The sequence below is a fragment of the Podarcis liolepis genome, assembly GCF_965112155.1.
Source record: "Podarcis liolepis genome assembly, chromosome: 2".
Taxonomy (NCBI): Eukaryota; Metazoa; Chordata; class Lepidosauria; order Squamata; family Lacertidae; genus Podarcis; species Podarcis liolepis.
The window spans coordinates 20,629,293-20,651,047 of record NC_139555.1 but is presented as its reverse complement, the minus strand read 5'-3'; the positions used below and the strand labels follow the sequence as shown (position 1 = coordinate 20,651,047).

The window sequence follows — 21,755 nt, the reverse complement described above, 5'->3', positions numbered from 1 at the left end:
GACCTTTGTAGCACGTGACATGAAACAATGGAAGCTGATTCACATACAAATAAACACTTGCCTTCTTCCTAAGCAACAGTTGGTCTGCAGCTGGTATTTTCTGCTGCAACTGTATCAGTTACTGGATTACAAGCTGGCTCCCAGTATCAGAAAGTTGGCTTGTTGTTGTTGTTTTTTTGGGGGGGCGACGGGTGAACAACGCTTGTTCATGCTAAACTAATTTGTTAACATTTGAACAGAAGAGAAAAGACAACCTTCTGACTTCTTTTCAGTAAATTGGTGAACTTCCAGTACGGGGTTGTTGTTTTTTTGTTATCAGCTACTGGAAACTGAAGATTTATGTAGCTATAAACACTGGTCAAGCATCTGAACATGTTCTAAAGTGCAAAATATGGCTTTAAAAGAGACATCCAATATTTTTCTGCCTGCCTTATTTAGCATGAATGATAAATCTGCTTTGCCAGATATGAAACTGCTGCTAGGAACAAAGCTAAGATAGGCAATTTAGTACTACTTGAAAAGCACTCATGCGCTAGGCTGGGCATTCTGTTCAAAGAGCCAGTGCTAACATTCCAAACCTGAAGCTCTTTCTACAGCCATAATTCTGTAGCCTCCATCCAGTGACAAGGTGCACTACAGTGGTACCTTGTTTCCCAAACGGCTTAGTTGACGAACAAATTGGCTCCCGAATGCCACAAACCTGGAAGTGTTCCAGTTTGTGAACATTTTTCGGAAGCCAAACATCCGTTTCGGCTGTCGGAATTGTTTCTGGGCCAATTAGCCAATCAGAAGCTGCGCCTTGGTTTGTGAATGTTTTGGAAGTTGACTTCCAGAATGGATTGAGTTTGAGAACCAAGTTTCCATTGTATTGGCACACTAGAGTCAAACTGTCTTAGTAAGTACAGTGGTACCTCGGGTTACATAAGCTTCAGGTTACATACGCTTCAGGTTACAAACTCCGCCAACCCAGAAATATTACCTCGGGTTAAGAACTTTGCTTCAGGATGAGAACAGAAATCGTGCTCCAGTGGTGTGGCAGCAGCAGGAGGCCCCATTAGCTAAAGTGGTGCTTCAGGTTAAGTATGGACCTCTGGAACGAATTAAGTACTTAACCTGAGGTATCACTGTAAATTAATTTCCTCTCAGAGGGGAAGGGGGGAGCAATTCACACAGGGAAGCATGCTAACTAAACTACAATTCTCAGGAATCTTCAGGGCAAATCGGCATAAAGACAGCATATATTTCTAGTTCTGTTATAAGGTAATAAAAGGTAAAGGACCCCTGGACAATTAAGTCCAGTCAAAGGCAGCTATGGGGTTGCAGCACTCATCTTGCTTTCAGGTTGAGGGAGCAGGCGTTAGTCCACAGAAGCTTTCCGGTCATGTGGCCAGCATGACTAAACCGCTTCTGGTTAATTCCTTTTGATATCGTTTATAGTTAAGAAGCCACCTATATCTGTACCATAGATCCAAAAAGCCGGGTAGACAGGGTTTACCACATGGATTTCAAAATGATGTAAAAGGGTTACCTTGTCAGTGAGAGAATAAAAAGATAAGCGATTGCTTGGAATGTCGAGGAGAACGCCAACCTGCAGAGGTTTCTCTTTACTAATTGGAGTTTCTTGATTTCTGTGCCATGCTGACAGCCATTTCCTTGACCATTCTATGCACCAGGATACCTCACTTCTCCCTAGCTTGTCACTCCTGCCAATGTCCTCACTGGCGACACCAATAGCCCATCCTCTGCTGTTTCTGGTGCTAACTTCCCAGTAGTGACACCCTTCAGAGAAACTCTGGGAGCCCAACACCTGGCTGATGCGGAATCTCTTCGGACAATATTCATAGTCAGAGTCCCAAGGGGTCACAGAGACTGTCCTTTTGTTTTCTGTGAGCTGAAGCATGTTGCTGACCCTCTTGGGATCAAAAGTCACGTTGGATGCCCCTGTAATAAGCAAAATCATTTAAATTAAACAAGATCAACGTGCTGGATCAAGAGAATTTCTGCAACAGGCAAGGACTGCCTCTTTCCATATGAACCTACCCGGATCCTGAGAACATCTTCTGGGGCCCTTCTTCATGGGCCTCCTTCACAAGAGGTCAGGAGGGTGGCAACACGAGAACGGGGCCTTCTCTGCAGTGGCTCCCTGTTTGTGGAAAGCTCTCCCCAGGGAAGTTCGCCTGGCGCCTTCATTATACACCTTTAGGTGCCAGGCAAAAACGTTCCTTTTTAACAAGGCCTTTGGCTGATCTGATTTACATCCTATGCCCTTTTGAAATGTGTTTTTTTGTAAGGGGGGGGCGGCTATTGGGTTGTTGTTTTTATATTTATGTATTCTGTGGTTTTATATCTTGATTTTATTCTGTGAACCGGCCTGAGACCCCTGGATATAGGGTGGTATATAAATTCAATTAATCAATCAATGCTCATTTTGTATCATGGCTATTTAATTAAAAATCCCAAAGTACATTGGTGGGGGTGGGGCGAGTACTGTATATGATAAATATTTCTCTGTGGCTAGGAAATCATTTAGAACCAGATCCTATCTCACACAATCTGGAGAAGTTTACAAAACATCTTGCAGCTCAATAAAACTAAATGTACCAATGAACAGGCTTTCTGAAAGCTGTCAGTTAACAAAGCTTAAGAGATGCCATGCTGTATTTTCAAAACATAGGATTGAAAGAAAGCAAGTTCATGATTTCAGTGTGAAGGTTTGACTCTTAAAACAGACAAACAAACAAGTATGACCCTTAGGCAGGGCCAGATTTAAGTTTGAGGGGGCCCTAAGCTACTGAAGGTAATGGGGCCCTTTAAATGTCCAGCTGTCGTTTGTCAACAACAAATTGTCACTATTTTTGTGTGTTGAATATATGCTATATGGTAATTTATGGACCTAATAGGTATCTAAAGCCATTTGCACATAACAAAATATGTATTTTATCAAAGTTATTGTTGAGCTGAAATACAATTAAGAAGTATATTAATAGAGAAATACAATTAAGAAGAAGTATATTAATAGTGAATTTATTATTAAGCTCTAATTGTATGTAGGTTTTATTTTATTTGTTTTTTATCTTATATTTTGGAAATGTACATCCAATTGTTTTTTTCCTTTAATTTTTTGGGGTGCCCCCAAGAGAGTGGGGCCCTAAGCTATAGCCTGTTTAGCTTATACGTAAATACGTAAATACTGCTTTAACTGGACATAAGCTGACAGAATTCAGCAGTAGGACAATCAATCTAGGTCTTGAAGTACCAAAACAAGGGTTCATTGAATGCCATGTCCACACTTCCTAACACCACTATCTTGTATATACAGTGACTTATACTTACACTGAGAAAACTGACTTGAAATTGCTGGCATTGGACTATCTCTGGCCGATAACGTTGCTGAAGAAGAGCAGCTGGTTCCCTGAAGAGAATCTTGATGGAGTGCTAATAAAGAGAGTCCCCTTGTTAGCAAGTAAGGTAAAGGTAAAGGGACCCCTGACCATTAGGTCCAGTCATGACCAACTCTGGGGTTGCTGCGCTCATCTCGCTTTATTGGCCGAGGGAGCCGGCGTACAGCTTCCGGGTCATGTGGCCAGCATGACTAAGCCACTTCTGGAGAAACCAGAGCAGCACACGAAAACGCCGTTTACCTTCCCGTCAGAGTGGTATCTGTTTATCTACTTGCACTTTGATGTGCTTTCGAACTGCTAGGCTGGCAGGAGCAGGGACTGAGCAACGGGAGCTCACCCCGTCGCGGGGATTTGAACCGCCGGCCTTCTGATCGGCAAGTCCTAGGCTCTGTGGTTTAACCCACAGCACCACCCGCGTCCCTTTGTTTGCAAGAGGTCCTTAACCAACAACAGAGGGATGCTGTCATGTGATAGCTGCAGAATATACAGGTGGCCCTAAAACTCCTCCCTGGGATTATACATTTACAGTCGTACCTTGGAAGTCGAATGGAATCCGTTCCAGAAGTCCATTCGACTTCCAAAACATTTGGAAACCAAAGCGTGGCTTCTGATTGGCTGCAGGAAGCGCCTGCAGCCAATCAGAAGCCGTGGAAGCCCCAGCTTCAAAAAATAGTTCACAAACTGGAACAGTCACTTCTGGGTTTGAAGTTCGGGAGCCAAAACTTAGCAGTTCGAAAACCAAGGTACGACTGTATTTATTTACTTTTCTTACATTTCCATTCAATCTTTCTTCTGCGATGCAACCAAAGGTAGTATCCATGTGTTTTCCATGTGGTCACCCATCCGGGAACTAACCAGACCTACACCTGCTTAGCCTCACCAACCTCATGTGCTCTGAGACCAAGCAGTGTGGGACTATACAGAGAAGTTACTTGATTTCTTACGGTGCTCAACATTTAAAGCACTGTTTTTCTTGAAAAGATCCAGGGGCCCATTGAACATTAACTAGAGGGAGCTGTGGCTTTCAACTCAGAAAAAAACTTCTGCCACAACTTGAAGCATGAGGCTGCAGTCCCATGAACTTCTGTGCAGCTGCTCAAAGTTGTAAAATCACTCAAGCGCATGAGAGCAACAGAGAAGGAATAAGATTCAGTTAGTTAACTACTCACAAGAACTGCTGGTGGAGGCCATTTCATCCTCTGCCACGTCGGTTTGGATATCATTAGAGTCACAAGTCATGTTACTTGTTCCTGGAGAAAATTCTGAGGTAAAAAAAAAAAAGGCACGCTCAGTTAAATTATTGAAATGCGAAGCCTGTGTTGACAGCACATGTCAAATTGTTCCTCCTTTGCAGACTATGGTTTCAATTCAGATCTGGATTAGATTAGAATCTGGGGTCTTTAAACTCATATTCAAAGTAAAAACTTCTGTATATGTGAGGGACTTATTTGGACAACAATCTACATCTTGGAACAGAGTCTCTGAGTGGACCTCATGGCAACAACATGAAGCCTAATTTTTAAACTCTTGTCTTTTTATTGCCCCTGCCCACTTTTGTGCACCATCTTCTCTGAGGAAGAGCTCTCAAAAACTCACAAAATGTGATACTTTAGTGGATCCAAATAAAGGTATTGCACAACTGTGGATTTTGGAGTATCATTAAACATCTTTGTAATTACTCATATTGGCCTAAAATTATCAAATATTGTGCACACGTCCACATCTTTGGGGTGGGGGTAGGAAAATATAAGCACTAGAGCTGACAATCAACAAAGGAGCTTGTCGATTTAGGAATTAGCCAATTTAAATAAATGTGCCTATTATCAAAACCTCAACAGAGGTTTCCTTCTGGGATACTGCAGGAAACACAACGCAAACACATTGCTAATAATAGCAGCTATCACTCACAGTTTAAAAAAAGAAAGGCTATCCTTAATATTTCCTCCGTAAAATTCCCCATTTCACCAGAACTGAAACAGCAGTCTCAACAGAATAAACCTCCCATCAAGCGGTCCTGTCTGTATGACTAACAGGGTCCAGTACTCATAGTGTTGGCAGAACAGGAAAAAGAATAGGGTGTCTGTTGAGTGAAGAAAGCACCTTGAATTTGTTTGCATATGTGTGGATATCTTAATATATTAATCCAAAATCAAGTTCACTGCACTAATACAAATTGTCACAGCTGTAAAGATTAAGAAAACTGGGATGTGGGTGGCGCTGTGGGTTAAACCACAGAGCCTAGGACTTGCCGATCAGAAGGTCGGCGGTTCAAATCCCCGCGACGGGGTGAGCTCCCGTTGCTCAATCCCTGCTCCTGCCAACCTAGCAGTTCGAAAGCATGTCAAAGTGCAAGTAGAAAAATAGGTACCACTCCAGCGGGAAGGTAAACGGCTTTTCCGTGCATTGCTCTGGTTCACCAGAAGTGGCTTAGTCATGCTGGCCACATGACCCGGAAGCTCCCTTGGCCAATAAAGCGAGATGAGCGCCACAACCCCAGAGTCAGTCACGACTGGACCTAATGGTCAGGGGTCCCTTTACATTTTTTAAGATCTGATTTAAAATAAAAGACCTATACAGTGGACACTCGGGTTGCGAACATGATCCGTGCGGGATGCATGTTTGCAACTTGCAGCGTTTGCAACCCACAGCGGCACATCTGCGCACGCGTGGGTTGCAATTCAGCGCTTCTGCGCATGCGTAAAACATGATTTAGTGCTTCTGCGCATGCTCGACCACCAAAACCCGGAAGTACCCTGTTTCGGTATTTCCGGCTTTCGGCAGTCCATAACCCGATAGAACGCAACCTGAAGTGTCTATAACGCAAGGTATGACTTTAGTGGGAAATTCCAGAGATTCAGAGTGCTCTGTGGTGGTGCAAATCATCTATGAAGCCCTCCTCACTACCTTCCCAGGGGCATTTGGCTGCTATCATTGTCAGACACAATGCCAGACATGGTCTGATCCAGCCAAGACAGTACTACCTGAATGTTTCTGGCTGTCAGCACTACACTGGTGTAAGTATGCAGACTCCTATTTACTTCTTCAGCATCTTACAGGACTCGGCTTGGTAATGATCAAACACATTTCAGACTTCCTTTAGCTAGTGGAAAATTCCAAACTCCACTCACCATGAGGCTGCTGGCTGGGGCATTTTTCCAGCACTGCCCTATCCAGCTGCCTTCTGAACTCTTCCACTGCATATATGATGCCAGAAATCTTCTGAACACCAAGAACAACTTCGGTCACTCTGATAGGCTCACCAATGGAAACTTCTTGTTCCGATGAGGTATTCTAATAATTGGGGGGGGGGGTCACAACAACAAGCAACATTTCCAGCGAAGATTTCTGACAACTCTTAAGTTAGAAAAGTGTAGATTTGTAGCAGTGGACTGAAAACTTCCAATGGAAAAAAAAATATCTGGAATACATTTGTCTATAAATCTATCCAGGGCAATCTAAAACCTTCCAAAGAATGCTGATAATATGAATAGAAAGTTTTTAAAAGTATTTTAATTCAGGGGCTAGTATGAATGAATGGCGTTTCTAAAATCTTCCAGTTCTGTCACATATATTTGTTATTCCTTTTGCCCTAAAATCTTAATCCTGGAGCTCCTGGAAAACAAATTTTTATTTGTTTGTTTGTTTATATGCCACTTTTTTAAATCACAAAGGATGTCTGCTGTAGTCTATGGATGAATGCAGTAAATGCTATTCTATATTCTATTCACATAAGAACTCAAGGCTTGCTACAATATTTTTAAAAATCATGAAATGCATGACTAAAATCAGAAGGCAAAATGTTAAAATCAGCCTATCTGATAAACCTGGCATAACAGAAATGTTTTTACAAGTACTGTGCCTGACAGGTTCCATTTGAAAGAAGTTGCATATGGTCCTTAAGATACAGCCAATATAAACTGAGCCCATTCAAATGTGATTCTCAAGTTTCTGCGTAACTCATAAACACATCTGGGCAGGGGGATGAGGACTGAGAAAAAGGAAATTTAAATGCTGCTTTAGGGGTTTATGTTCAGAAGTGCTACAACAAAAACCAAAGGGGAAGTTTTCTCTAGGTTCATGGATTCTGGGAGTTGGTCCAAATTTACATATCATATCTTTAGAATTGGAGAGTAAGTTTAGGCATTGTTTTTGTATTGCACTGGAAAAGCCACAATGGCATGCATCTCGATCCTATACTTGTTCTCCCAGAAAACAAATCCAATTTGTTCAATCGATCTTATATCCAAGTAAGTGTGCACCGTTAATCTCATTCCTCCCCCACCGCTTTTACCTTAATCACTTCCTCAGAGTTACTTTGCAGTTCCAAAAGCCTGTCAATTCTTGCTGTGAGTTGCTCATTCATTAAGTCTATGCTTTGTTGAGCGGCAGCACATTCTTCGTCAATAACATTCAGCACCTTTTCCTCTTGATCATTAATATACTTCTTCATAAAACTGAAGCCTTCTCTAATGGAACTTTTGATCCGAGATACAGAATCCTAAAACCAAGGGAAGAGAAGCTGATTTAGGAGGACACATAAGCTCAGAGCTTCCTAAGAGGTGTGACACAACTCTTCAAATGCTTTTGGGATAGTTCAGCTCCCCCTCTATCCCACAGACAGGAATTCTCAACCCCTACATGGGCTTCTGCCTCTTTAAAACTATGGGATTTTGTATAAGAAGGGACATATCAATATCTGGCTTATGATCTACAGACTAGGATAGCACGATTCGAAGTACAACTTTACAACTTGACTCAACTGAATTAATAAATGGCCTCTTGTGGTAGGTGGAATATTGGGGCGAATGGATGTACAGTGGCACCTCGGTTTTCAAACGTCTCAGAAGTCGAACGTTTTGTTTTTCAAACGCCGAAAACCCAGAAGTACATGCTTCGGTTTTCAAATACTTTTCAGAAGTTGAACATGCTACGTGACTTCCGTATTGACTTTTCCATAAGTAAATGTTTCCGTAAGTAAATGCTTTGGTTTTCTAACGTTTCAGAACTTGAACAGTCTTCCAGAACAGATTACGTTTGAAAACCAACGTACCGCTGTAAGAACCAAATTGGATAGCTCAGTCGGTGGAGCATGTGGCTCTTAATCTCCGGGCCCCAAGTTGGGTGAAAGATTCCTACATTGCTGGGGTGTGTGTGTGTGTGGACTAGATACATGACTCTTGCAGTCCCTCCCAACTCTTCAGTTCTATGATACTAGAACATGCCATCCCCCTGAAATCTTATGAATTATGAGGAAGGGGCACGGCAGACCTCAACTGAACACTCTCTGACCAAATAAACAACAACCCTGAAAGGCCTCTACATGTTCCAGAAGAGGAGAGGGTAGAAAGAAGCCAAACATATCATCGCAACTCATTCAGGTACCAACCTTCATTTCAGCGCTGTCCTTCGTGCACTTGTCGATTGCTTCAAAGGCCACTTCTATTTGTTTGCAGACTTCACTTATTTTCACCACTTCCTGGAGGATGGAAAACCACAAGCCACATATAAACCTAGATCTTGAAAACAATACCTCACAGACCGCCTTTCCCATATGAATTGACCGGGATCCTGCGATTCTCATCCGAAGCTCTTCTTCGGGTGCTTCCCCAGCAAGAGGTGCAAAATGTGGCAACAAAGGAATGGGGAAAGAATCTGCTCTGGAGGGTTAGAAAACCACAAACATATTTTTGGGGGGTAGGGTCAAGGGGAGGAGGGGGTTTTCCACTTTCCCAAGGAAGCACTTAGCACTACTTTGAATACAAGCCATTATCAAATTTTCTTTGCTATTGTCGCCGGAACCCCCCCCCCCAACTCACTGACACGTGTTACACAAGCACCACACTCACACACGCATACATTCCCCCTTCCTGACCCTGGAGATGCCCCTTTAGAGGGACATCCCTTAAAGCCTTCCGTAAATAAGGAAGCGCTGGCTTGACAGCTTCCCGCTATGGCGCCCCGCATCGCCCTATCTTTATTGAGAGTAGACCGGCCGACCGAACTCTGCTGTCAATCGGCGCCCGCCTCAGCCAATCAGCATTATCGAACAGCGCCCCTTGCGGCGGCTACGCGGGTACTGCAGGCTGCTGCCGCTTTCCCCTTTCCCTTGACAGCTCTCAATACAAGGTTTCCGAGTTCAATTGACCGTGACTGATCTAATCAAAATGTAGCAAGCCGCTTCCTGAAGGTGAAAGTGCTTTGAACTTCAAAGACAATATTCTTCATAAATTCACTAAAAATCAGCCGTACTTCGGATTTTCACCGGACCACTTTTATTTTGCTGGATATTACGAAGACTCTCAAAGGGGGGCGGTTCGAAATCAAGCGGCCATAATCCCTTAACCGAGCAGTCACGTACTCTGTGTTCCTTCCTACTAGACGTGACCACCTTGATAGCCATCAGTGATGGGTTCAGACAGGAGGCTATCAAGGACACAATGAACTGCATATCTTAGTGTATTCCGCACAGACACACACAAAAGACTGCGATCGGACTCTCCTCAGGGGGCAGGAAACTTCGCCCTCTTCCTTTGTTTCTGTATATGACTCATGCGAGGAGGGGGAAGAGGGCTCCGGCCAGGTGTCAGGACACTCGGGTTACCTGTGCGGCCCCTCCCCAACTCCTCCTATTTTTAATATAATCGTGATGTAAATGTGATGTAATTCTGAGGGTGTAACTTAGGGGATTAGCAAGTAATAAAAGTTGGGGTCTCCCTTTGTTCGGGGCTTCCATTTTGCTTCACCTTGTGGGCGGTGGGAGTCCTGTCGCGACAGTCTTTCTAAATAAAGACCGAGCCTACTGGCTGCTGTTTTGCTCTGACTTGCTCTGGTCGGTGTCTTCATTTGCCCAAGAGGACCCTTGAATTTCCGTTAACAGTTGGCGACCGCGACTCAGGGACACTTGGTTCTCCTGTAAAGGTGAGAGGGGAGATAGAGGGGATCGGGCGCCACCGGGCTACCTTAGCCTGAGGATCCTTTTCTTCCTCTCCCTGCCTCCTCTTTGCGGGCGGTAATCAACCGTCACCAGAAGCCCAACCAGAGAGAGCAAAGGCGAGGTAAAGCCGGCTAAGGGAAGATCCCGGGATCGACGGGGGACATCAACGGACGTGAGTATGGTTCCGAAGAAAATACATTGGGAGGAGGGTGGAAAATAACGTCTCCACAACAGCCAGATCTTTTCCTTTATTTCCAACGTTGCACCTACAAATCTTGAATCTCTTTTCCCTTTTTCTCCCCCGTTTTCCCTTTCGGAAGTATGGCCAGGAAAACGTGGTGCTTATTGTTTCTCTGACGTCCTTTTTCGGAGTCGGCCAAAGGCGTCCCCTACAAATCTCTCCTTTTCTCCCCCCGCTTTCCCTTTCGGAAGTGTGGCCAGGAAAGCGGGGTGCCTATTACTTCTCTGACGTCCCTTTCGGAGTCGACCAGGGGTGTCCTTACAAATCTCTCTCTACCTTACCTGCCTGTGCAAATGAAGCCGCCCCTCCTGCCCGGCGACCTTTGTTAGGGATGACCCGGGTACGTGAGAACGCAAGGTCATTTGCTTCCTTTCAAACTTTTGTTTTTCTCGGAGCCCGATCTGGCACTGCACTGTGCAGGCGTTCAGTAGGGAAGCCGAATTTAGTCTAAAGGCTAGGCAGGGGGCTGTTGTGGAGGGTAGAAGGGGAGGTTCACAATTGGGGCCCCACACTAGGATTAGTCTTGAAAACAGTACTGTGGTTTAGGTTTCCGGGCAGCGACCCGTGGTTCAGGTTTCCGGGCAGCGACCCGTGGTTTAGGTTTCCGGGCAGCGACCCGTGGTTTAGGTTTCCGGGCAGCGACCCGTGGTTTAGGTTTCCGGGCAGCGACCCGTGGTTCAGGTTTCCGGGCAGCGACCCGTGGTTCAGGTTTCCGGGCAGCGACCCGTGGTTTAGGTTTCCGGGCAGCGACCCGTGGTTTAGGTTTCCGGGCAGCGACCCGTGGTTTAGGTTTCCGGGCAGCGACCCGTGGTTTAGGTTTCCGTTCAGACTCGAGGTTTTAAGCAAATATTTCGTGGTTCAGAAATAAGTAGAGATTCCACTAAGACTAGGACATTCCAAAATACTGAAAAGATCTTTTTCCACCTTTTTCCTCCCAAACCCTCTTCCTTCTTCCCTTGTGTGTGTACGTTCATCCCTTTCCGTCTTTAGTTTTCCTCGCTAGCGAAACAACAACCCGATAGAAAAAGGATGGGATCCCAATCTTCCAAACACTCAGACTGGACTCCTCCCGGCGACAAGGCTTCCGCGGAGCCTTTCCGCCACAGGGAGGACTCTGATACCCCTCTTCAATTCGTCCTCTCAAACTGGAAGGAACTGAAAGGGAGGAAGGGGCTTTCAAAGTCCAAACTGAAGGACCTTTGTAACATCTCGTGGGTTACCTTTACCCACCACCTAGAGCCAGCTTCTAGATGGCCATCCCACGGCTCCTTTAATCTTCAAAAAATGCAAGCACTTAAAACTTACCTGGCTGACGAGAGACCCCAACAACTATACTACCTGAACGCCTTTGCCGAAGCCCGCGAATTATTTCAACGGCAGCAAGCCCAAATCGTCCGCCAAATGGCCGTTTTAAAAACAACTGGACCCCCCCCCCATACGATGAGATTAGGGCTCAGGAGGAACAATTGGATCGAACCCTCGTCCCCTTCTACTACCCCGAACCCGAAGCACCTCGACAGCCAGGGCCTGGTGCGGGAGCCAGAGCGGGAGCCGGAGGGGGAGGCACAGGACCAAGGGAGAATGTAACGAACCCACCAGCCACAGCTCCAGGACCAAGGGAGAATGTAACTAGCCCACCAGCCACAGTCACTGCCCCTCCCCAAAGCGCCCCTAACACACTGCCGCCCGATCCTTCCTCAAGCGCATCGAACTCGGCAGAGAACCAGGCTGACTTGGACCTTGGGCCTTTACTCAGTGGGCAGCTCCTAACTGAAGGAAGAGAGGGACCCGTTTCCAGTAGAACCAGAAACAGGGACAATCTGCTGAACGGAGAAATAGAAGGTGCCTTTCCACTGCGGGCATTACCTATACCTCCCGTCAGAGCAGGCGACCCTCCCCGTATGGTCTTTACGCACCAACCTTTCCTTACCTCTGACCTAATGAACTGGTCCGATAAGATGCCGTCTCTACGGGACGACCCAGACAAATGCCACCGCCAAGTGGCTACCATCTTCTCCACTCACAACCCCACGTGGGCGGATGTGCACATGTTGTTGGGAGCCCTTTTTAATGAGGCAGAGAAAAGGGAGATCTTAGCAAAGGCGGGAGAAGCCCTCGGCCGGGAAGGATACCAGCCAAACTGCCCGACCTCAATGACCCCACTGACCACTCAGACGTTACTTAACGACCCAGACTGGAATTATAACACTACCGATGGCCAATGGGGTCTAAAAATCTTCAAGAAGGCCATTCTAGATGGCATCAAAGCTGCAGGGCAGCGAACTGTAAACTGGACCAAAGTCCAAGCGGTCCTTCAAGGACCTGATGAACATCCCTCTGACTACTATTCACGGCTAGTCTCCGCTATTAAGACCTGGGGTGGAATAGACCCGGAGAGCCCACAGCACGAAGTGATAGTCAAAGGGTTTTTCAAAGATCAAGCCACCGCCGACATCCGAAAGGCGTTAAATTCACATCTCGGATACGATGGAAAAACCATAAACGAAATCCTTTCCATCGCAAAGTCCGTTTTTAACTCGAGAGACGAGAGGAAGAAGAGAGACCAAAAACCCGACCCTCCCCGGGTATTAGCTTATGCGGCCGCGATGCCCACCTTCAAAGAAAAGTTTAAATCAGGCGGACCGGAATTACAAGACGAACGCGTCTGTTTCCACTGTGAGGAAGTCGGGCACATAAAAAGATACTGTCCTCTTCTGACCAGGAGGTCTGAATATAAAAATTCTAAACCATACAGGCCAGAATACAAAGAAGGTGCATACCCTAAGAGTAGGGAACCTATCTCTTCCTACGATGCGAACCGACCCCCAGCCCAAATGCAGCCCCGTGCGGGACCTCCGCAACCGCGGCCCCGAAACCTACCCTACGGCGCCACCAACCCCTTTAACCAAGGGAACCATCCTACAAACCCGACCCACGAAATGGTGATGGAAGAATATCAGGAACAATGACAATTAAAAGCAGATCCCGCCTCTTTCTCATTTCTCTGCCCGGTCTTGCAATTATCCTCAACTGACCCCATATGCACTATGCAAATCGATGGACAGTCCTACGACTGTCTCTTGGACACTGGAGCCACTTACTCCACCCTCACTAACAGCCATTTAACCCCAGGAGAGGAAACCAAAACCGTGATGGGGCTTGATGGGATCCCCCGAAATTGCCCTTTATCCAAACCTGCAAAGGTCTCCGTCGGACCGTTGTCAGTTAAACATACTTTTCTATTGACCTCCAGCCCAGTCAACCTTCTCGGTAGGGATCTGCTATGTAAACTAAATGCTACTATTCAATGCGGCCAAGAGGGAATTTACTTACATATGCCAAATGACTCCATATTCAAATTCCAAGGAGTCCTGCAAGAAGCTAACAACAAACCCATTGATCTTCCTCCAGAACTTCTAAATAGTGTTCCTTCTTGGCTATGGGGCACTGAATCGACCTCTGTTGGACTCCTAAAGTCTGCAACCCCAGTAAAAGTCAACTATAGGAAAGACCTACCCTTTCCCTGCACTAAACAATATCCCCTACCTCCCGAAGCAATCGACGGCCTCACTCCGATGATCGATGAATTTTTAAAAATGGGAGTTCTAGTTCCCTGTGCCTCACCATGTAATACCCCCCTACTTCCAGTCAAGAAGCCGAATACCAACCCCGTAAAATGGCGCTTGGTGCAGGACCTTCGATTGATTAATTCCTTCGTTATTCCCAGACACGCCGTGGTGGCAAACCCACACCACCTTTTAAGCACCATCCCGGAGGGAACTGTAGTTTATTCCGTAATAGACCTCTGCTCCGCTTTCTTCAGTATCCCCGTGGATCCAGAAAGTCAGTTTCTCTTTGCTTTTACCTGGCAAACAGGCCAATTAACGTGGACCCGGTTACCCCAGGGATATGTAGAGTCCCCAGCAATTTTCTCCTCTATATTACACCAAGATCTCCTTGATGTGAACCTTCCGGGTGGCTCAGCCATCAGACTTTATGTAGATGATATCTTACTCTGTGGACGAGATTTGGAATCCTGTAAATCAGATACTATAACTCTCCTGACAATATTAGCACATAAAGGCCACAAAGTATCCCCAAAGAAGATACAATACTGCCAAAAGGAGGTTAAATATCTTGGCCACATCCTCGGACAAGGTACCCGTGCCCTCACCACCGATAGAATCGAGGCCATAACCAGACTACCCCTTCCAAAAACCAAGAGACAACTCAGGGGCTTCATTGGAATGAGTGGATTTTGCCGAGCATGGATCCCCCGTTATGGTGAGTTCACTCGGCCCCTCACTGCAATGACGCATGATAGCGCCCCAGACAAATTGCAATGGACTGCAGAAGCACTCGAAGCCTTCGAATGCATCAAACGGGAATTAAGGTCATCGCCCGCTCTTGGACTCCCAGATTATAGACTGCCCTTCTCTCTATTTGTCCACGAAAACAAAGGGGTAGCCTCAGGCGTCCTTACACAACCGTTCCAGGGGAGGAACAGACCTGTGGCTTATTACAGCCTACAGCTCGACACTACGGTACTCGGAAATGTAGGATGTCTTAGAGCCGTAGCCGCTGCAGCCTTGCTTCTAGAAAAAGCCCAAGAAACGGTTTTGGGACATGAATTGACTGTAAACGTTCCCCACGCGGTGGCCACCCTTCTTAGCCTACAAGGCTGCCAACGCTTCACGATACAGAGACTGAATAGATATGAGGCTATCCTCCTAAGTCCATCCAACGTAACCATTAAAAGAGTAAATTCCCTCAATCCAGCAACCCTCCTACCCCTTCCAGACGACGGAACCCCACACCACGACTGTAGCCAAGTGGTACGACATGCCGAGAAACCACGGGGAGACCTTGACTATCTCCCTTTAGATAACCCCCACCTAATACTGTACACTGACGGGAGCTCGAAAGTAGTGGGAGGAGAGCGGAAAAGCGGGTATGCGGTCGTTAGTGACACTGGTATCCTGGAAGCGCGCCCTGTCCATGCCAAGTATAGTGCACAGGCGGCCGAACTCATCGCTTTAATCCGGGCATGCGAGTTAGCAGCAGGAAAGAGAGTAACAATCTACACAGACTCCAAATATTGCTTCGGTTTAGTTCACGCTACCGGACAAATCTGGCTGCAGAGGGGCTTCCTAACGGCCGCGGGCACTAAGATCGCCCATGCGCCCCTAGTGCAGCGCCTTATGGATTCCATACACCTTCCCGAGGAAATAGCGGTAGTTCACTGCAAAGCTCACACCAAGGGAAAAGACCCAGTATCCACAGGGAATCGCTGCGCAGATCACACAGCACAAGAAGCAGCCCTTCAACCACTAACTTCAGATAATGAATTCCAGGGACCCCAAATTCCATCGGACATAGACTTTGACCTAATGTATAAAACAGCCACCCCTGAAGAAAGGCAAGGGTGGGAAGATCACGGAGCTACCCTTCAGAATGGCATCTGGTACCTTCCCGACAAGAGACTTATAATGCCTAGACTATGGGTGCCCAAACATGTCAGAATTCTTCATCAGTGTACTCACTGGGGAAGGGACAAGCTTATAGACTCAGTACAACGCTGCTGGTATGCCCCCGGGCTAGCTCTCGCCGCGAAAACGGCAGTAAAGAACTGTCACACTTGTCAAACCTTTAACCCTAAGCATACTGCCAGAAGTCCACCCGGAGCCAGACCATGGGCTTTCGTCCCTTTTGAAAGTCTTCAAGTCGACTTCATAGATTTGCCCCCTTGCCAAGGTTATAAACATGCCCTTGTCATCATTGACCAGTTGACCGGATGGGTGGAATGCCTCCCAGCTCGCCGAGCTAATGCCCAAATGGTTGCAAAGACTCTGCTGCACGAAATAATACCACGCTTCGGGGTGCCGAGACATATAGACAGCGACAGGGGCTCTCATTTCACTTCAGAGATAGTTCAGCAAGTCGCCAAAGCCTTAGGGATCAAATGGAAACTGCACACCCCATATCATCCCCCATCCTCAGGGCAAGTTGAAAGAATGAATCAACAGCTGAAATCACAGCTAGGAAAGCTTTGTAAGGACTCCGGAATCAAGTGGATCAACGCTCTCCCCTTAGTTTTACATAATCTCAGAGCTTGTCCCCGAGGAAACTTAAACTTATCCCCCTATGAAATACTTTTTGGTAGGCCCTCCCCTGTATATAATACTCAATTTCCAACATCCGAGTTAGAGGTAGGCGACTCAGAACTAACACAATATGTGATGCACCTGCAGAGGCAACTCATTCGTCTCCACAGATATGCTGCCTCAAGCCAAAACATCCCCCTAGATGAAAACATCCACTCGTACCTACCAGGGGACTGGATATTAGCAAAAACATACCACAAGGTACCCTTACAGCCCACCTGGGAGGGCCCCTACCAAGTACTGTTAACCACTCCAACTTCTGTTAAGGTAGCGGAAAAGACAGCCTGGTTACATCACACCCGCTGCAAGCCGGCTTTGCCACCTGAACCCACACCGGACGAGTCGCCCTACCACGTCCCACGCCAACCAGCAGACGACGACAACTGCAACGAGCAGAACCAACAGACCGGACCAGATCGGGGCACGAATCGAGCCCAACAGACCGGACCAGATCGGGGCACGAATCGGGCCCAACAGACCGGACCAGATCGGGGCACGAATCGGGCCCAACAGACCGGACCAGATCGGGGCACGAATCGGGCCCAACAGACCGGACCTGACTCACCTCTCACATCAACACTTTGGTCTTCCGAACTCATCACTACACCTAACCATAAAGATAAACCCGCCATCCGCCTGAAACTCCACAAGGTATCGCCGCTCCCCATTTGACAGCTCTGCAGTTTGACAGCTCCACCACCCGCCGCTCCCCATTTGACAGCTCTGCAGTTTGACAGCTTCACCGCCCGCCGCTCCCCATTTGACAGCTCTGCAGTTTGACAGCTTCACCGCCCGCCGCTCCCCATTTGACAGCTCTGCAGTTTGACAGCTCCACCACCCGCCGCTCCACATTTGACAGCTCTGCAGTTTGACAGCCTCACCGCCCGCCGCTCCAGCTCTGCAGTTTGACAGCTCCACCGCCCGCCGCTCCTCATTTGACAGCTCTACTATGACAACCACCATATCCATCCTACTCCTCCTCCATCTCACCACCACCTTTTCCCAGAACTCCACGATCACACGTGCTTCTTGCCCTGGATTACAAACTGAATACAAATACCTGGACTTTGGCATTGTTGATATGGTAAAAAGAGGAACATTAGACCGCCTTGGGGATTTCGAATTCTGCTTGCCAGAGACCCGCGTTCTCCTTCGACACTCCGTTTCACCGATCCTCTCCGCACACCAAACCTGGGAACTCTTTGTTCGCTCACCATCCTTCCGACCTCTGGGCAAATTCATACTCACCAGAGACGGGCCTTGGAACCGTGCCCAATGCCTCAATGGCTCTTACGTACTTTTCTCCGATGGTACACCGCAACAATCGCTGAACTGGACTGTCCTCGATACTAGTGGTGGTAAATCAGTCTATACTGACCAAAACCACCCCACGGACCGTCTGATCCACGGATTCTACTGTCAAAGGGTAGATTCTGCTCCCCGCCAAACCATTTTACAAGGCATCTGCCTCCGAAGGTACTGCTGCGTCTGGGATATTGGATTAGCCTCCAATTGGGACGGCAAAATGTACCTAGAAGGATGGCACTACTCCGTACCTCCTACAGCAGAATGGGACACTACCGGCCCCCAGAGATGTGGGGGCCTTGCCACAAACTTAACCTACTTGTTGCGCCAAGACCCCCTTCATCCTGCGGGCACTGCACCTCGACAAAGGGGGGAACTGTCAACGTCCCAAGACTCCAACAACAACGACCTCTTGTCCACCTGGCATTCCAACACCTATGTGAAACTGATCTCCCAAATTGCAAGACAAACAACCACCAACGAATGCTGGATCTGCGCCAACGCTCCTTCACACCTCCACAGTGGCATACCATTCCTTGGAGTGCCCCTCACCTTGGAACAACATCTTTCCGCTGATGTACGGTCCTGGAACCTGACCGCTGTGAACTTAACTCACCAGTACATCTACCTGACAGGACCCACAACAGGCGACCTTTGCCGGAAGTTCAGCGGCAATGACAAGGTTATCGGCGAGAGCACCTGTAAGTATACCCTTGATGTTACCTTAAGCGGCAAGATTACCCTTTGGCACCAAGGCCACCCTTCCACCTACCCTACCTTACTGTCCGCTTGGAAACGTGTGATGAACTTGGCAGACTCCTGGGACCCTTCCCCGATTTCCCAGTGTTTCTTCCGCACCTTCCATACTGGGCGCATAGACTCGTGCCTGCAGGGGCTGTTCTGGATTTGCGGCCACCGCGGCTATACATGGGCCAGCCCCCACTCCCGTGGCACCTGTTACCTTGGACTAATCCTACCTGGGGTCCGTGTTACCCAAGAACTCCCCCCCGGAAAGAGGCGCAACAAGAGAGCGAAAGACTTGTCAGAACTCTCCGATGTTGCAGCCAACGGGGAAACTTACGGTCGGGCCCTCTTTCCCGCTTATGGAGCCGGCTCCAACCACGTCGATATACTCAAACTGACTGACATACTGTTGAACTTTATGGAAGAATCCAATGCAGCTACCCAATCCATCTTAACTGAATTAACAGAGGTCAGGCAGAATTCGATCCAGAACCGCCTTGCTTTGGACTACGTACTCGCCTCGACTGGAGGGGTTTGTGCCCTCATAGGAACCGAATGCTGCACGCACGTCACTGATCAGACCTTGAACATCACAGGGCACCTTAATAACATCTACAAACTGACCGATAAACTCAGGGATATCCAACACGAGGGCCTGTCGGACACTCATCTCTGGAACTGGCTACCTGGGTCGACTTGGATAAAGCAACTTCTGGGGAACGGCCTCTTAATACTGATCACTGTTGCCATCTGCATTGCCTTTTTCTGCTGCATGATCCACTGCTTCCCGATGTGCTGTCAAACTTGCGGCTCTTGTCTTCCTATCCTTCATCCGCGATCGACCCCCATCTACAGACCACCGGCATCCGAGATCCAATCAACCCCCATCGAGATGGGACCCTTGCACCACCTCCGGACCCTGGACTCTAGGTATGACATGTCAAGCCACTATTGATTATGCGGAGAGAAGGATTGCGCGGTTTTCCTACCTTCGCAATCTTATCTCCGAAGGGGGGAACTGTCGCCGGAAAACCCCCCCCCCCAACTCACTGACACGTGTTACACAAGCACCACACTCACACACGCATACATTCCCCCTTCCTGACCCTGGAGATGCCCCTTTAGAGGGACATCCCTTAAAGCCTTCCGTAAATAAGGAAGCGCTGGCTTGACAGCTTCCCGCTATGGCGCCCCGCATCGCCCTATCTTTATTGAGAGTAGACCGGCCGACCGAACTCTGCTGTCAATCGGCGCCCGCCTCAGCCAATCAGCATTATCGAACAGCGCCCCTTGCGGCGGCTACGCGGGTACTGCAGGCTGCTGCCGCTTTCCCCTTTCCCTTGACAGCTCTCAATACAAGGTTTCCGAGTTCAATTGACCGTGACTGATCTAATCAAAATGTAGCAAGCCGCTTCCTGAAGGTGAAAGTGCTTTGAACTTCAAAGACAATATTCTTCATAAATTCACTAAAAATCAGCCGTACTTCGGATTTTCACCGGACCACTTTTATTTTGCTGGATATTACGAAGACTCTCAAAGGGGGGCGGTTCGAAATCAAGCGGCCATAATCCCTTAACCGAGCAGTCACGTACTCTGTGTTCCTTCCTACTAGACGTGACCACCTTGATAGCCATCAGTGATGGGCTCAGACAGGAGGCTATCAAGGACACAATGAACTGCATATCTTAGTGTATTCCGCACAGACACACACAAAAGACTGCGATCGGACTCTCCTCAGGGGGCAGGAAACTTCGCCCTCTTCCTTTGTTTCTGTATATGACTCATGCGAGGAGGGGGAAGAGGGCTCCGGCCAGGTGTCAGGACACTCGGGTTACCTGTGCGGCCCCTCCCCAACTCCTCCTATTTTTAATATAATCGTGATGTAAATGTGATGTAATTCTGAGGGTGTAACTTAGGGGATTAGCAAGTAATAAAAGTTGGGGTCTCCCTTTGTTCGGGGCTTCCATTTTGCTTCACCTTGTGGGCGGTGGGAGTCCTGTCGCGACAGTCTTTCTAAATAAAGACCGAGCCTACTGGCTGCTGTTTTGCTCTGACTTGCTCTGGTCGGTGTCTTCATTTGCCCAAGAGGACCCTTGAATTTCCGTTAACACTATACAGCGGGAGATATTTTACTTCGGTCCCGTTGAAATGTAACACTTAGTCCTCCTGCCATTAAGGAATCAAACACCCCTGTTTGAAGTTCTAGAACCAGTTCATATGAGCATGTACACCTCCTAATCTTTTAGTGCTTTATCAAAACTCAATATTTGACCAGTCCCAGCCTAATATGTGTACTACCCACCGACAAGAATTGCCTTTGGTATTTGATCTTTGCCTGTGGCATTTGATAGTTGCTTATCCTTTCCCACATGCAATCTAATTGTCCTTAGATTTTGCAGTCACCCAGCCACAGATGCATGTGTCAACAGCGTCCTAATCAAGCCCGTACATACCTTGAGCTGATATGGGAAAACTCCAGCTGACAACTTCAGATCCTGGGATCCACTGGCTGCTTGGTGCTCTCTCCAGGAGGGTCCCCACAATTCCTGGTGGTTTTTCTTCATCTGCTGGTAAGTTTCCACTATGTTCGCAAGTGATCTATGGTCTACCAAATTATTTTGACGGAGCTCCCCCCTGCACCTGGGGCACAATGCCTTGGGCCCCATCTTTTTGCAGTGCTCAGAGATGCACTCCTTGCAGAAGCTGTGGGAGCATTTTATAATCAGTACTGGCTTGTTAAAAAAATCCAGGCAAAGGCAGCAAGTCAATTCGTCCTGCAAATTCTTAGCAAGATCAACAGCCTCCGCGGCGGTAGCCATGGCTGAAGGGAGGCAGAGCTCTGAGGGACTTTCAGTTTCTTTTACAGTATTAGGATAGAAAAGTTTCTGTACTCGGAAGGAAAAGAGTAGTTTGCGCTTCCGCTCCTCTATCGCAGGGCTTGTTGCTGTTTTTAGATGGGGGCGGGC

General features: G+C 47.6%; 1 protein-coding gene across 1 annotated transcript; it reads right to left on the bottom strand.

The window, feature by feature from the left end:
• Positions 1-229: 229 nt before the first annotated feature.
• On the bottom strand, positions 230-21,613 carry RNF135 (ring finger protein 135). The gene is made up of 7 exons (XM_083490300.1): positions 21,243-21,613; positions 8,788-8,877; positions 7,693-7,899; positions 6,530-6,692; positions 4,571-4,663; positions 3,334-3,435; positions 230-1,941 (listed from the first exon to the last, which is right to left on the bottom strand). Exons 1-7 carry the CDS (start codon positions 21,606-21,608, stop codon positions 1,412-1,414), a joined length of 1,551 nt encoding a protein of 516 aa, XP_083346426.1. The 5' UTR covers positions 21,609-21,613; the 3' UTR covers positions 230-1,411.
• Positions 21,614-21,755: the final 142 nt, after the last annotated feature.